The sequence below is a fragment of the Pleuronectes platessa genome, chromosome 24, assembly GCF_947347685.1.
Source record: "Pleuronectes platessa chromosome 24, fPlePla1.1, whole genome shotgun sequence".
Classification (NCBI taxonomy): domain Eukaryota; kingdom Metazoa; phylum Chordata; class Actinopteri; order Pleuronectiformes; family Pleuronectidae; genus Pleuronectes; species Pleuronectes platessa.
The window spans coordinates 7,224,572-7,241,554 of NC_070649.1; the positions used below are offsets into that span (position 1 = coordinate 7,224,572).

The 16,983-nt window shown below is 47.6% G+C and overlaps 1 protein-coding gene across 1 annotated transcript; it reads left to right on the forward strand.

The window, feature by feature from the left end:
- The first annotated feature begins 1,728 nt into the window (after positions 1–1,728).
- On the forward strand, positions 1,729–14,002 carry LOC128430870 (sodium/potassium-transporting ATPase subunit alpha-1). The gene is made up of 23 exons (XM_053416972.1): positions 1,729–2,040; positions 2,378–2,494; positions 5,475–5,534; positions 6,620–6,721; positions 6,847–6,948; positions 7,035–7,148; positions 7,270–7,404; positions 7,554–7,671; positions 7,820–8,088; positions 8,172–8,480; positions 9,005–9,139; positions 9,231–9,423; positions 9,517–9,692; positions 9,790–9,926; positions 10,489–10,639; positions 10,731–10,899; positions 10,983–11,137; positions 11,225–11,348; positions 11,540–11,685; positions 11,781–11,911; positions 12,040–12,141; positions 12,639–12,730; positions 13,801–14,002. Exons 1-23 carry the CDS (start codon positions 2,029–2,031, stop codon positions 13,827–13,829), a joined length of 3,078 nt encoding a protein of 1,025 aa, XP_053272947.1. The 5' UTR covers positions 1,729–2,028; the 3' UTR covers positions 13,830–14,002.
- Positions 14,003–16,983: the final 2,981 nt, after the last annotated feature.

Consider the following 16,983-nt stretch of genomic DNA (forward strand, 5'->3'; position numbering starts at 1 on the left):
TAGAGGGTGTTGCCCTGTGCTGTTGTGGGGCTTCAGAGAAAGGTACCGGAAGTATGTGTTGACAGCCGCCGCGCAGATACACATCTATAGCTGCTGCCCAGATGTGTGGAGAAGCACGTGGGTTTCAGCCGATTATTACCACCAGTTGCTTCACCGCGAAACCAATTTCCGTCGGGTTTCTGTCGTGAGCCGCGACGATTACGTGCGTGTCAACTGTAAACACGGCAGTCTGGGTGAAAAGAGAAAATAGGTTTTATCTTATTTTTGGGTTGGACTGTCCCCCCGAGGCTTTTCCCAGCCGCTCTCTCTGTCTCTTACATCACCCGCCTCCTTCTCCTTGAATCCGTAAAATGTTTCCTGAATAGAATCGGAGCAAATTGAATTCACGACGCTGCTGCCTCCGGCGGCTCGGCAGGTCCCGATGGCCTGGTTTTTTCACCGTCACGTTTTCTACCTTCCCCCAACCTTCCTTCACTCTTCATCCTCACATCAGTGTCCCCCCCCCCCCCCCCCCCCCGCCTCCCTGCATGGTCTAGTGACTATAAACAGTTGCGAGTTTACTACAAACACATCCAGCCAGCCAGCTAGCCAGCCCACAAGGACAGTCCCTCCTCCCGCTCCCTGTGGGTTTCAATGAACAGGAAAGGCACTCCTTGGTTTCATGAGGGACTTCAGGGTCATGGATGTCCTTCGGTGTGTAGAGCTGTGATACAGGTGGCCGCCATGGATGTGGGATGACATTGTGAGCGGTGGGACTGGGTCACACGAGCCGTTTGACCTCTTGCACAAACACATACAACGTCAAATTGGGCACATTTCGTCTTCAAGGACATTGTCTGACTCCGTCCCCAACTATATGGGCTCTAACTTTTTAATTGGGCAAACACTTCCTGCAACACCAATTAAATAAGTATTTGTATCCATGCCAGGGCTCAGCAGCAACTGAACTTTGCCCGAGCTCAGACCTGAAACCCAAATCTAACCTGCACGCTCAAGAGGCCCGGCACACATGGGGCCTGAAATCGGATTTTTCATGTTTTCCCCGGACGATTAATGTGTATTAATCAAACAGGAGTTGCGAGAAGTGGGGGCCAATGACCTCTTTAAGCTCATTCATTGTTAGAGCAGGATGATGCAAAAAAAAACACTGCGGTTTAGCGTTGTGTAAGACATTCCAGCGCCGCTCTTTTGACATTACCCGAGGTGAAATCTCTTTTAAAATCGATAACACCGTGTTTTTCTTTCGGTCATTTTCAGTTCAGTAGACGCTTTGACCTCAGACAGAGAGGATTCCTCCCTTTGCATTCCTCTGGCACACACACTCTTTTTTAACGTCTCTGCCTCGTTCGCACTTTGTTATTCAAATGCCTGCAGCTCGTTCGCAGCTTTTGGCAAACAAGTCACCTGCAGAACTGGACTTTCACCTTTCCAGCTTTATCTCTATTTGTCATTGCCTCTTCCGCCGTCCTGACCCATTTTTTGTGTGTTTTCCATTCCTGCACGGAGAGGAAGCACACGCACAGGGATTCACTTGTCTGATCCGAACCACCTGTTGCGTGTGAAGTTAAAGACTTAAGCGTGAAACAAGGGTGAAAGTGGTTAGAGAAAAAAAAGAAAAAAGAAACAGGGAAGTTGAGACAAGACCTACCCCTCCCCTTTCTGTCACACTCCTCCTCCGGTATTACCTCCCTCCCCCAGGAGGGCCCCCCCTCCCAACCCCCAGCATCACTACTACTCACCCGTCCAGTTTCACCCCCCACCCCTGTCTCTCTCTCCCTCTCTCGCTCTCTCCCAAACTCCTCCTCTCAGGGCAGGTGAGCCAGTTGAGGATATAAAGGTAATCTGCTGGGAGGCAACCTATCTTCACTGCACTGGGGAGTGCGGAAGACACAGGACGCAGCTGGGCTGAGAGAGAGAGAGAGAGAGAGAGAGAGTGTGTGAGTGAGAGAGAGAGAGAGGCGGAGTAGGAAAGTTGCAATTTAAAAAGACAATTGGACAATTGACGGCTCTCAGACTTGAGTTGCAACCATGGGGCTGGGAGTAAGTACTACAGCTTTGTCACATGTTTTCCTCTGCTAGTCAGAGTCGTTATGTTTTTTTGCCTGCTTATGAGTTTCCCACAGCTCGGAGCTGAGGGCTGAGGGTTTGGTCACAAGCTCTTGGTTAAGCTTGGCAGGAGAGCTGTGGATTGCCCCAAGTACTTTGTACCTCAGCTTCGAAATTCCAGGAAACCTGTTGAATTCTTTGCTCACAATCCTAGAATGTTTTACGACATGTTTGACGCTGGCGCGGCCAAAGAGAAAGCTTCAGGGCAGGCTTCCCCTCGTGCGCGCAGTCTTCTCCAGGAACTCATTTTGTCTCACTTTCTTCACTGCAGAAAGGGAAAGATGAGTACAAACTGGCGGCCACCTCAGACGAAGGGGCCAAAAAGGCCAAGAAGGGCGGCAAGAAGGACAAGAAGGATATGGACGAGCTGAAGAAAGAAGTCGACCTGGTGAGTGCACACAACAAAACTGGATTTGATCTTGGTGGGAGGTTTTAAACCGAAAGCAGCAGGTTCTAGATTCACGGCTTTACCATTCTGCTTGCTCTCACACTCACATAACTCAGGCTCAGTTAATGCTGTGGGTCACTGTATGCCACTGCCATTGGTCACAGCAATGACACGGTCGCAACGGACACAGACCTCAGCTTTGACCTCACGGCGAGTCACATGAGATGGTGCTGCCCGCCCTGCATTTCCTAAAGATTGCTGCTTGCATCAGTGCATGTGCAGTCACATGTTATTAAGGAGTTCAGAGCTGTACTTAACGTTTAAATCACGCTGAGCTAGACTGGCTCTCAGCGCTGAAATGTGGGGTCAGAGGTTCTCTTGTCATCATATGAGAAAACTCACGATCTAGAGATTTTTCTGCAGCCGTGTATTTTCCCCCGATGCTTAGTTTAATTGGAAGAGCAAGTTTATTTCTATTTCGAGGCACAATCAGACTTTGCTCGACCGGATGCACCAGACGTTTGCAGAGCATGAAGAAGTTTTACAGACAGTTTTTTTCGGTCGGTTTGACGTGTCACATGCAGATATGTGGTTAACAAGTTTCCACTGGAGTCAGCATTTTTGTCTCAGTGTGATCACAAGGTCATTTCCCAAGGTCAGCGAGGCCCTTGCTTCATCCTCAAGTCAGCGAAAAAGGGCCGACGAATACTTCCACACCAGAACTCTATGTTGAAATGTGCATGTGCTATTTTAAACAGAGCAAAAACATTTATTTAAAGGTTCCTAGTGTAGCTTAAGGCCTTCCTTGTGGGGAGAAGTTTGTCGTACGACCTCTAAAGTGTCCTTTCAAAAGACAGGGCGCCCGTAAACCTCAGTAGGATCGTGTCCTTGACAAGGTCAGATCCCAAGGAGCCAGAGTCGGTTCTCACATTCAAATCCAACCTCTAACAAAACTTTAATAAACAAGTCCTGATCAAATGTACAACTATTTGATTTGATAATTTAAAAACAATTCGAAATATTCGTAATATGTGATTTTTTTTTTCCCGACTCAGTCACTTTCACAAGGTCACTCGCTTTTCACGGATGCTGTTAGTCTGATTTAACTTTTTTTTAAATCTACAATCACAGTACAGTAGCAGTTCCATTCGGCCCCGGCAGCCATTTTTGTAATTACTTTCCGCCCAATGTCACTCCGCCGGTCACAGAGAGCTGCGGGTTATTAGGTAATAAAACTCCCATCTAGTTGACGTATTAATGATTATTGTCCTGCCTATGTCTCAACTCGCTCTCAAAGTCCTGCCGCCGCCGAAGGACATCTCAATGCCATAGCAACCGTATCACCTGTCTGCCATAACCTCGCCAACTTAGCATATCATTGACGGCAATTAACAGCAGGCGCTGTCTTTAATGTGGCCCCCCCCCCCCCCGCTGTCCTAAGTGCAACGTACATATTCAGGAAGTTTGACTTTGGGAGGGACCAAAAGGGTCAAGAGGGATTTACTGTCCTGCGTTCAACGTCCACAGGTTTGACCTGTGGTTAAAGGATAATAACCGATAGTCAAACAGTAGCGTAGGTGGGTCTCTATGGAGCCAGCGAAGCAGACATGTTAATCATTATTGCACCATCACAGTTGTATCATCCTACTATTACCCGAGGCCTCAAAGTCCACTGTAAGACAATAGAAACTCTTTCCATAGCGACGTGAAGCAATGGGGCCCAAGTCCAAACGTTTCATTCCACTGATTTACGTCTGGAATATCATATCTTAGACTCTGGGTCCAGGAGAGTGTGGTCTTCCTAAGGTGGCGGAGAGTCGCGCCTAGTGCAGGAAATTCCTGTTCCGACTTCAAAAGAATGGAAGACCTGACGTCTATGCGTGGCACATTTGGCCCGGGAACGCTGGGCTATCTTTGTTACAATGCAAAACTGTGTCAGGCTGGAGCTGTGAAGTTACACCCATGTTCTGCACTGGCTGTAAATAGTGCATAGAAACGCAAAGGGATTCAATTCACCCGCTAATAGCCGAGGACTTTGCATTTTCAACAGTCTGACTTCACACAGTATCTATGTATAAACACAGTGGAGGATGGGACATTAAACTTAAATAGGGTCGGAGTGAACTTGTACTTGATAGCGAGATCTAATGGGACACTGTGAACTGATACTTTATGTGTTTATACATTCCCTCATTCATTTAGACAGTCACTATTTTCTAATATCAGCAAGTAGCCATGACTCACAAGATAAAACTGTCAAGTCTTCACCACAGAAACCAGTGGGGGCTTATTTAACTAAAGATTTCACTACAATACTTTTGTTGTTCCACACTTTAAAAAAAAAGGAGGGTGGGAGTCAGATATTATCATCAGCAGATCATCCAAATGATATTGGATGAATGTTCTCACTCACCGGCTGTGGGCGTTATTCAGAAAAGTCTGTGTAGGCACAGGGATGTGTCAGATTCTCTCCTCTTCTTCACATGCAGATCCATGTTCCCCCGCTCTTTCAGTTCAAAACAAAAGAGATGTTTCTACTGGGGTGGAAAAGAAAAGAAAACCACTCCAAATTGACCATTTAGGAGATTAAAAAAATCCTCCATTTAATGACACCGATGTTGATGCAACCTCCACTCCTGTAAAGCAAACACCGGTGTGTCAGTAGGTGGGCATTGATTGTGCTGTTTGCTCACAGCAAACCGACTGCTTGGATGAGTCCATGCGACGGCTGGCGTCGGCCGAGCCTGTTGTGTTTGGGTCCCAGACTAGTTTCACTCAAACGTCTGTTTGGCTGATCTGGAAGCAGCGCTCAATAATAATCCTGATCAGACGGCGGATTTCTGTCATGTCATCTCTATTTCCCCCTGGGTCCGACATGACGGGGCATGTTTGAAACCTCGAAGGAGATAATGCGTGTGGTTCTAAAATTACTTTGGGATTAGTATTAATTGTCTCTCTCTCCTTCTCTCTCTCTCCGTAGGATGATCACAAGTTAACCTTCGATGAACTTCACAGGAAATATGGAACTGATCTAACCCGGGTGAGCAATCTGCATATGTGTATATTTGTTTTTGATCCTGTGTGTGTGCGTGTATGTGAGAGCCCGTCATTGTGACTCACTGGAGTTATTGTTCTATCTGCTGTGGATGATGTCACACAGGGAGATAATCCCCAAAGGTGACAAGGGGAATATCTTTGTGTATCAGTCAACGAATATAAACAGATCTTTTTGTAAAATATAAGCTATATTTACCTATTTTCTATATTATTAATTCTGTAAAATAAAAGATGTCTGTGAAAAGCTCATATCAACTGATTTGTATCACTCGTCTCTCAAAGCCATCTGCCTCCCCACCAGCACAATTTCTCAGAAATGTGTTTTTGGTCCTTACTATGCAGCAAAATGACATTTAAAAGTGTTAATATGTATCAAACAAAGTAAATTCAGTCGCTTCAGTCACAAAATGTTCCCTTCATGCTTCGTGCCCAGTCTTCATCAAGGACGCACACACACACACAGTCCCGTCACACAACCCCACAGCGGCCAAAAGCTTGACTGATTCTGATTATCTGCTGAAATCTGACCCGTATGAGTATGCCCCCGCCCCCCCCTCGTAAAAAACAAAGGCTGCATTCAAACAGAGCACAGGTCTGAGAGGCGATACCAGCGAGAAAAACCCACTTTTCCACTTCTGCTACCGTTCCAAAAGAGAAACATGGCCTTGACCTTGTTGGTGTACACGCTGTTCGCTGATTGCCGAACCGTCCTGTCTCCCAGTGCTATCACAGGCTTTGTTTCCTACTGTGTCATTAAACAGAGGAGGCTGGAAACATTTCTCTTTTTGGTGGATGTGGTTTATTTTGTCTAACCCACGTCCTCCTGAGGCCTGAGCGCTGAACTCGTTCACAGCGACTGCAGGAAACCTGCCGCTCAGCTTTGTCCCTCTCCCACTAAACAAGTTCCAAGGCCAAAACTGGATTTTCAGGTTTCTCCTCAGTTTACACAGGCAACACGTGCGCCAGGGGGATGCAGTTACTGATATCCCCACTCGGTATATACCTCAGAGGCCGGTGTTAGTCAGCATGCACAGCTTAACGTTTTCCTTTTCCGGTCTCTTTTTTTAGGGTCTTTCCTGCATCAGAGCAAAAGAGATCCTGCTCCGCGACGGCCCCAACGCCCTCACGCCTCCTCCCACCACGCCAGAATGGGTTAAATTCTGTAAACAGGTAAAAGTCGCGAATATAAGCCAAGCAAAACATAGAAGATATGACGAATGTTCAGATTCTTTGTTGAAGCTCAAACCGGAAAATGTGCAAAACGTTAAATGTTATTTTATCTCCTTGGTTTCCAGCTGTTCGGTGGTTTCTCCATGCTGCTGTGGATCGGCGCCATGCTCTGCTTCCTCGCTTACGGCATCCAGGCCGCCTCAGAAGACGAACCCATGAACGACAACGTAAGGAAGCTCTCGCCGGTGATGTGTTCAAATCTCTTCTCGTCCCTCCACAGATGAACTAACAACCTTTTGCTCCCTCCCTGCAGTTGTACCTGGGTGTTGTGCTCTCCGCTGTCGTCATCATCACCGGCTGCTTCTCCTACTACCAAGAGGCCAAGAGCTCCAAGATCATGGACTCCTTTAAGAACCTGGTCCCACAGGTGAGTTTTTATACTGGCCAGCTAATTTTGCTGAGATATTTTCCCACAATCCTTTTTTTTTTTCTTCTTCTGTGATTACAAAGAAAACCTAAAAACACATATTTTACCTTTGGTGGTGTAGCAAGCCCTGGTCATCCGCGATGGTGAGAAGCAAAGCATCAACGCCGAGGAGGTGGTGGTCGGGGATTTGGTGGAGGTGAAAGGCGGCGACCGGATTCCCGCTGATCTGCGAATCGTCAGCGCCCACGGCTGCAAGGTGTGAACATGTGATGGAAAATAAAGCATTTACTCTCAAATGGATTTTAATGCGATTTATTCTAATTTTCTATCTTCAGGCATTTTTTCTTGTGTCTTCTTCACAGACTGTCTTCAAAATATCTCATTCTTGTATTATTGTGCCTCCAGGTGGATAACTCCTCTCTGACTGGTGAATCGGAGCCACAGACCCGTACTCCTGACTTCTCCAACGACAACCCGCTGGAAACAAGGAACATTGCTTTCTTCTCCACCAACTGTGTTGAAGGTACACAACTTTTGTTGACGTCAATATCACAGCGATGAAAGGGATTTATTAACAGTTTTAAGGTGGTGACATGTTTCCCAAACTATAGAGAACAGTTGCAAAAGCTCTCTCAGATTTCTCGTGTCTAACTTCTAAAATGTCTTTGTAGGTACCGCCAAAGGAATCGTCATCAACACCGGAGACCATACCGTCATGGGACGTATCGCAACCCTGGCTTCAAGTCTGGATGGCGGCAAAACACCCATCGCTAAGGAGATCGAGCACTTCATCCACATCATCACCGGCGTGGCTGTCTTCCTCGGTGTTTCCTTCTTCGTCCTCTCCCTCATCCTCGGGTATGGCTGGCTGGAGGCCGTCATCTTCCTCATCGGTATCATCGTCGCCAACGTGCCAGAAGGTCTCTTGGCCACCGTCACTGTGAGTCCTGCTGTTTCTTGGCTATTAAACGGATCCAAAAGGTGACTCAGCTCCTCGACTAACCCGAGCAATCCCTTCTCTAGGTGTGTCTGACCCTGACTGCGAAGCGTATGGCCAAGAAGAACTGCCTGGTGAAGAACCTGGAAGCCGTCGAGACCCTGGGCTCCACCTCCACCATCTGCTCCGACAAAACCGGCACCCTGACCCAGAACAGGATGACCGTGGCCCACATGTGGTTCGACAACCAGATCCACGAGGCCGACACCACGGAGAACCAGAGCGGCGCCTCCTTCGACAGGAGCTCGGCCACCTGGGCCGCCCTCGCCAGAATCGCCGGACTCTGCAACCGCGCCGTCTTCCTGGCCGAGCAGGGCAGCGTTCCCATCCTGAAGGTGAGATATATTGATCGGATCTTCCCAGTTGCCAAACACGCTCTGGTTCTGCCAGTTCATTAACTTGGGCTCTCGGTATAACACCATGTCTTAGTCCAGGTTGTAAACAAGTGAGGAGTTTGCCCTCGTTCCTCATGGAATATTTTCTCTTTCTTAAAACATCATGTTGCAATGAACACTGTTGCTAGGTGAAACATGAACTGCAGGGAGTGTGTGGGAGGTGTCTTGGCATCGTGGATTGGCAGGGAAGTTTTGGCATCTGACAAAAAAATACAAACGCGGACAAACAGCTCCACAAATCTTTATAAAAAGCTCTCAAATTAATTAAAGCCCTTTTATGAAATATAAAGGAAGTGGCCCGACAGACCCATTGATTTATTTCTTAATGAGTACTGGCAAATATATTTCTGTTTCAGTCGAGGGGAGAAATAAATTAGGCGTTCTGAGCTTTTTTTTATTCAACTAAAAAGGATCCTCTTGAGGAGTGGAGTTGCTTATCTAACAGTTTTTCCCTCAATCGACAGAGAGATGTGGCCGGTGACGCCTCAGAAGCTGCCTTGCTCAAGTGTATCGAACTGTGCTGCGGATCCGTCGGCGGCATGAGAGACAAATACAACAAGGTCTCTGAGATCCCCTTCAACTCCACCAACAAGTACCAGGTGAGCAGGCCACGCGGTTCCCACTGCAGGTGAAACAACAACTGAAAGTAAAAAAGAGAAATTCGAATTAAACCTTCTTCTTGTCCCGCAGCTTTCCATCCACAAGAACAACACTCCCGGAGAGACCAACCACCTGCTGGTGATGAAAGGCGCCCCGGAGAGGATTCTGGACCGCTGCTCCACCATCATGATCCAAGGCAAGGAGCAGGATCTGGACGACGAGATGAAGGACGCTTTCCAGAACGCTTACGTGGAGCTTGGAGGACTCGGAGAGAGAGTTCTGGGTAAGACACCGCTCCATTCTAAAGCTGTATCCGTCCATCTCTGATGAGTTAAACAGATGTGCTAACCCGTTTTCTTCCTGTTGCCTTCTCCAGGTTTCTGCCACTACAGCCTGTCCGATGACCAGTTCCCAGACGGCTTTGCATTCGACACCGAGGAAGTGAACTTCCCCACTGAGAAGCTGTGCTTCATCGGCCTCATGTCCATGATCGATCCTCCACGTGCCGCCGTGCCTGACGCCGTCGGCAAATGCAGGAGCGCCGGAATCAAGGTGTGAATCCGTCTCCATTCGACTGTCAAGCACAGCAAAGAAGAAATGGTTTTCTTAAGTTTACAAAATGTTTTCTCTTCCCTCCACCTCCCATCAGGTTATCATGGTAACAGGTGACCATCCAATCACAGCCAAGGCTATTGCTAAAGGTGTGGGTATCATTTCTGAAGGCAACGAGACCGTTGAGGACATCGCTGCCCGCCTGAACGTCCCCGTGTCAGAGGTCAACCCCAGGTGTGTGCTCTCGTCCAGTTTCACGACATCTTCCCTGTACATGTGGCACAGCCGGCAATTTTCCACCCGATTGCCAGAGCCAATCATGCAAGATTCAATCAGAGATGGCTAACAAGGCCCTGCAGACGATTCAGCCAAAAAGGCTTTCACTGTTAATGCACTGCAGACAAATTAATCTAGTTAGAGCTCTGAGCTTGTGACTTTACTGTTCCTACCCAAGCAACTTCAGTCTGTGTGTTCGGATCCCTTTTAAACTTTGAAAAGATCACACATCGTCATGCAGGGAATTAGGGCCCGAGGACTGACACTGTTTGTAATTGATGAGAGATGTCCCCCGTCTGGAAAGTGTAAACAAAAGCCTGTATCATGGCCGTGTTAAATCATCAATCATGACTTGTTTTCTGCAGGTCATGCTTTCTGCTGAGGATGCGTTAATTTTCCTTTTAATGTCCTGTGGAATTTCCTGTTTTCTCACGTAACCCCATTCCCCTTGATTTTCTTTTTCCTCTCAGAGAAAGGATGTTGTCCTAACCCCTTGCTTTGATTCCCCCCCCCTCCCCAGGGATGCCAAGGCCTGCGTGGTGCACGGCGGCGAGCTGAAAGACATGACCGAGGAGCACCTCGACGATATCCTGAAGTACCACACTGAGATCGTCTTTGCCAGAACCTCGCCTCAGCAGAAGCTGATTATTGTGGAGGGTTGCCAGAGACAGGTATTGAAGACGCAGGGATCAAAAGCTTTCAGAAATGTCTTGTGTTGTTTTCCTGAAATGTGGGACCAACGCTGGTTTCTCTTCTCCGCAGGGCGCCATCGTGGCCGTGACAGGTGATGGTGTGAACGACTCTCCTGCGCTGAAGAAGGCCGACATCGGCGTCGCCATGGGCATCGCTGGTTCTGACGTCTCCAAGCAGGCCGCGGACATGATCCTGCTGGACGACAACTTTGCCTCCATCGTTACCGGCGTGGAAGAAGGTAAGACCGACACAACAGCATCACCGGCTCAATCTTTTTTATCTCTTCCCTCCCGATATTAATCTTCTAAATTACGTCCTCAGGTCGTCTGATCTTCGACAACTTGAAGAAGTCCATCGCCTACACCCTGACCAGTAACATCCCCGAGATCTCACCCTTCCTCCTCTTCATCATCGCCAACATCCCTCTGCCCCTGGGAACCGTCACCATCCTCTGTATCGACCTGGGAACCGACATGGTGAGGTCTTTGACCGGGCACACAGCTGATCATCTCGTGACTTGACAACATGAGGTCTTCATTTTGTATTTCCCCCTCGTCTCCCAGGTCCCTGCCATCTCCCTGGCTTATGAAGAAGCTGAGAGTGACATCATGAAGAGACAGCCCCGAAACCCCAAAACGGACAAACTGGTGAACGAGAGGCTCATCAGCATCGCCTACGGACAGATCGGTAAGAAAACCTAATGATACTTCCTTTCAATGAGAGTCGGGTAATAAATCCACCTTTTACCGCTGCTGTGCACTGCTTCTTCCTGCAGAGGGCGACAAAGCGCGACAATCTGTGTATTTTCGCGTCAACAATACTAGAATTTCGTATCTTTTGGAAGCACAAAGTTAAACATTGCTCGTCTCCTCTGTTAGGTATGATGCAGGCCACAGCTGGCTTCTTCACATATTTCGTCATCCTGGCTGAAAACGGTTTCCTCCCCATGGACCTGTTGGGGATCCGAATGGACTGGGACGACAAATACGTAAACGACCTGGAAGACAGCTACGGACAGCAATGGGTCAGTACTGGTTCATGGGCAGTCATGTTTCCGTGTCTTTGGACTTCGAGGGAGGAGGCAGGGCGGCAAAGTAACTTTCCTTTCTGTAAACGCAGACGTACGAGCGCAGAAAGATCGTAGAGTTCACCTGCCACACGGCGTTCTTCGCCAGTATCGTGGTCGTCCAGTGGGCCGATCTGATCATCTGCAAGACCAGGAGGAACTCCATCATTCAACAAGGAATGAGGTACGGACACACGGCAACCTAAAATACCTACCTATCATCAAAATCACAAATCTCATTTAAAGAAACTTCCCAAAAAGGAAATTTAAATGTACAGACAGGGATTTAATTATTTTGTTTTGCTTCCACAGGAATCGCATCCTCATCTTTGGGCTGTTTGAGGAAACCGCTCTGGCAGCTTTCCTGTCATACTGCCCGGGCATGGACGTTGCCCTGAGAATGTATCCCCTCAAGTGAGTAAAAACTCTCATCAAGTATATCCATACTGCTGATTTTCATTCATAAAAATCCGCCACTTCCCGGGTCCTTTAAACTACGTTGTTGCATATTTTAGATTTTCAGGATCGCTGCTTTTATTTGAACATGTGTAGAGATGATATCAGGGTAGTTTAACACAGGTAAAATAAACCAATAAGAATAGATTAGAAAAGAGGACTGCTGCTTTCTCGATTTGTTTTGTTTTTGTACACTTTCGAACACAGGATCCATCCACGGCCCAGCTCGGCCTCATTTTGCCACCGACGAGCTTCTGAATTAAATCCCAAAGCTTAATGTTCTTCTCCCAAAGCCTTTTATGTGCTCTAAGTGAAACTTCAGTTGATTGAATGACATTAAACTCTCCGTACCTGTATTACTCACTAACTCTCATACAGGCCTGGAGGAGGACTCTCGTACTTTTTGTCAGATTAAAAGTTGTGACTCACTCTCTCTCTTTCTCCATCTACTTTAGGCCATGCTGGTGGTTCTGTGCCTTCCCCTACTCCCTCCTCATCTTCCTGTACGATGAAGCCAGAAGATATATACTCAGACGCAACCCAGGCGGTAAGAACTCCACTCACAGTTTTTACTTTTGTTTCACGCATGTTTCTTTTATCTTCCGTTGAAGCAAACAGATGAAAACAGGATTGTTTAATGTTGTAGGGAAGTGGAAATACAGGTGTAAACACATTTAACATGAGCACTGTTGGTTCCCCCGTGTCTATGTGCGTGCGTGTATGTGTGTGTGTTACTAGCACAAATTCCCTACTCCACACACACACACACACCAGTGAACTTTGACTGACGGCAGGGCCCAGTGGGATTGGAACCCCCAACCTTGCCATTGTTCATGCCTCATTCCACCCACAGAGTTGAGCAGAACCTGCATGTAGGGCTGGCTCTGATACAGCAGTGTGTGTGTGTGTGTGTGTGTGTATGTGTGTGTGTATCTGCTTCATCTGAGCCCCACAGCACAGATCAGTGAACACCTCATTGCCTATCCATGGTGAATAATGTGTTACAGTCAGACACAGAAAACAAGCTCAACTGCCAGTTTTCAAACAGCTCCTGTGTTTTTACGAAACTGATTTTACACTTTACAGTTTCAGGCTTTAAATTTGAGTCAAAACAAAATATGATCAAGTGATATTCTCCTCCTTTTTGAGGCCCCAAAACTATTTATTTTGAACCCTGTGCTCATTGAATTTCCTCACTTCGACTCAAGCCCAGTATTTTTCTTTGCCCTAAAAATAAAATGTAGCTTTAGGGCCGAAGAAAAGCTGCAAAATCTCATTATTTAAGCATCCTCACACTGGAACCACAGTGATTCCTCATAGATTGAATGGATGTTGTGTACATTTAACGATACAGGAGCCAACACATTGATGTTTTCCTCTGGGAGATTATTATAAGGCCTCAAGGATGATATCATCCTCTCATGAGAAAAGTGACTCGCTCACGCTCTCCAATCTGCTCGATTTCTTGGAACGGCCTCCAGGCAGCATGAGGGATGATATCACCCCCCGGCAGCCTGAGTGCAAAGTTGAAGACTTTTGGGGATTTAGAGCCCGAATGTGACGTAAGACTTCCCAACAACTAACTGTCCCTAACTCTGTCCCCTTTGGTTTTTCTAGGTTGGGTTGAACAGGAGACATACTACTGAGGCGACACGACACATTCAAGAAAGGAGCAGTCAGTGTTTCAGCTTTATTTACTGCCGTGTTACATACATGTCTGGCGTGGTCGGACTCCGAAAATGAAACAACAACACCAAACACTGATAATTTAATATCTTAATGTATTTCATTCGCAATAAAACATTTCTGTACCATTGTACACTGAGGCTGCTTGGACGTTTCTTTTTCTTCACGCAAACACTTTTGCGTGTGGATTTCTCTGACACACACATTGTGGGGCAAAAACAGGGTTTGAAGAAAGGAGGGGGGGGGGGGGCCTTAATGCAGGACGCTGTTTCAAGGTTTAGCCGATGCAGCGTGTACCTGCGAGTCAGGTCCGGTGACCCGTGCGGTGGGATTATCCACCTCAGCGGTTTCTAAACTTCGGGCTTGCGGGTCCTTGGTCAATAAACGGAAAAGTCAAATCGAAGCTGTGTTGGATTTTCTGTGTTTACATGAGATTAACGATTCATTTCAGTGTTATCTGTTATCTGGTACATTAGATTGGGAAGCATGGATAAGCATGTCAGACCAGTGTGTGTGTGTGTGTGTGTGAATGTGTGTGTGTCCATTATCTCAAGAGCCAGTCTGCCACAGTGGTGTTTGCGATGGATCGCTCCGTTGACCACTAATGCAAAGAGGCCCTCAGTGAAAATGAACTACTCTAGTGCTGTGTACTTGGTGTTTACCCAGATCATCAATTTCCCCTTCTAGCTCAACTCCTCCTAATGTGTGTGTGTGTTTGTGTGTGTTTGCGTGCACGATATCCCATCTCTACACCAACCAGGTCACAGATTGACGGCTTCACAAAGTAACACTCCTATCGACCCTAAAGCGTGGATGTTCTCAGGGAGGATGAATGAATGTTTCAATCAGCCAATCAGGGTTCCTCCTCAATCCGCCCTCACTTCCAGTGTCTCTCTCAGCAGCAGAGCGAGCCGGTGTAACCAACCCAGTAGGTGGCCACTCGCCATTAGACCGAAACCAAGAAGCAGGAGAAGCTATTAGATATCGAGGGACAATACAGTAGACGGCGGTGATGCACCTTGACTTTAGTGGCCAGCCGCCAACAAACCGAGCACATGAGAGGAGCCAGTGTAGGCGGCGGTGAAGGGGAGAAAGAACGAGGGTGATGGATGGCGAGAAAAGTCAATCGATGTGATGAACAAGAGGGAGAAGAGCAGGGCAACAACACACATTGGCGTTTCCAAGACGTAATTAATCCTCGTGCTGCGGTTCGGACGCGTAACCTGTTGCTTGTTGATCATTTTCTGATGAGCTGTAACCCCGATGAAGCAATCTAGACCATGAATGGAGATGGGGAGGGAGACAGTGGGAGATGGAAGGAGAGATAGAGACCTACACTATCATGCCTTCATCCTTCGTTCACAAGCAGGGCCCCTGAACGTGCCTGTTGCTATGGCAACTCGTTTGAGAGCCCACTCTCTCTCCTCTCTCTCTCTCTCTCTAACATCTAAATAAAATCTGGGCTATTTTTAGAGCAACACTGGCAACACGCGAGCCACACGGACGGCACAGAAATGGGACGTGAATGCACTCGGCAAAACAATAACAATAATACAGTGTATTGACCGTGTGTGTGTGCATGCACCTGCACGTGCACACGTACAGTACGAGCACATGCACGTGATAAAACCCGTGCACAACTTCAGGGCTCGCTGCTGTGCGTCCATCTGTTTGTGAGGTGCACCTGTGGTTCTTTGTTTGTTTACTCCTGATTATGCTTATTCTTTGTGTTTTAATCCAGTGTGTGTGTGTGTGTGTGTGTGTGTGATAGTTTTAAAAAAAGCCTAAAGATGAACTCCTGGCCAGTGAAACCTCCCCGCCGCTGGGATCTATCTCAGGTTTATCTTGTCAGTTGCTGCAGAGTGCTCTTCAAGCCGCCCCGATAAGGTCTATTAGAATACACAGGGAGGAAGACAGTGACTGACAGAGTGAGGATACAATAGCGCTCCAATGGCGGGCTCACTCTGCCAACCCGGGTCTACTTCATGCTTGAAGAGGCACCTTTCAACACACGATCTATCACAGGCGGCTGATTGAGCTGTTTAATGTGCGGTCGGGGGCGCGGTAAAGGGAATTTGTTGCATTTTGGAGAAAACTATGAGAAACGTACTTATAAATTTTGCAGACGTCCTCATCTGCGCACACACGCATGAAGACGTGTTTTCAGATTTCAGGCTGAGGTCCGGGGATGACAGACTTAATCTCTCATTTGTGTTGCAGGATGAAAAAGGGTTTAAGAGCTCCTGGAACAGATGCAAACAGGCGTGAGGGCAGGGAAGCAACTCGCAACGTGATACTCAAGGGGGTCTCCTCCGCGTGGAAGCATGGGTGCAGTGGGGGGGTCAGGGGTCAGCGAGCATTGGTTCTGGAGCTGCATGGTAGGGACAGGGAAATACGGTGGAGCAATAAGCAGAGGCTCCGCTAGTCAGGGGGAGAAGGGGGGAATACTTTGAGGGGGCCCCAGAGCTTAAGGGGGGGCCCACACGTGCTGTGGAATTCCAAGCAGCACTTCTTACCTACTTGGTTTTGCATCGTAAAAACGGTAAACAGTTGCTGCAGAGACCTAAACAACATGGTGGACGTGGTGATGCCAAAGGCTGTCTCACGTGAATCTATTCGTGCAGCTCTGCATTTAGAGGGTTCAGAAGTTCGGCCGTCCGCTTTCACCACACAACAACCTTGTCAAAGCAGCAGGGGGGGGGAAGGAGGTGTCTGCGTACCCAGCTGTTAACTGTGTGTGTGTTTAGATTTGGGGCGTGTGTGTGTCTGTGTGTGGGGGGTGGGGGGTGTTGGGCCTCTTTTCAGAGAACAACAGCGAGGCTGGAGATACACTTGTGTTTGTGTGTCCTCGATGGCTGCCTCTTGTATTGTGCCCTCTAGAGGTGGCGTACAGTAACACAGGTTCCACACACGTGTTTTTGATGCTTTTGTTTTTTTTAGAATATAGGACAAGATGTTGAATATCCCTTATACGTTTGAAGATCTTCTGCACAATTTAAGTTACCAACCAGCAGTAGTTAGCGGCCACCTGCGGATGTTGGGGACGTTACATCAGTTGTGCATCTTAGCGTCAGCAAGTTTTTTTTTGCCTTGTAATCATTGATACAGGCCGGT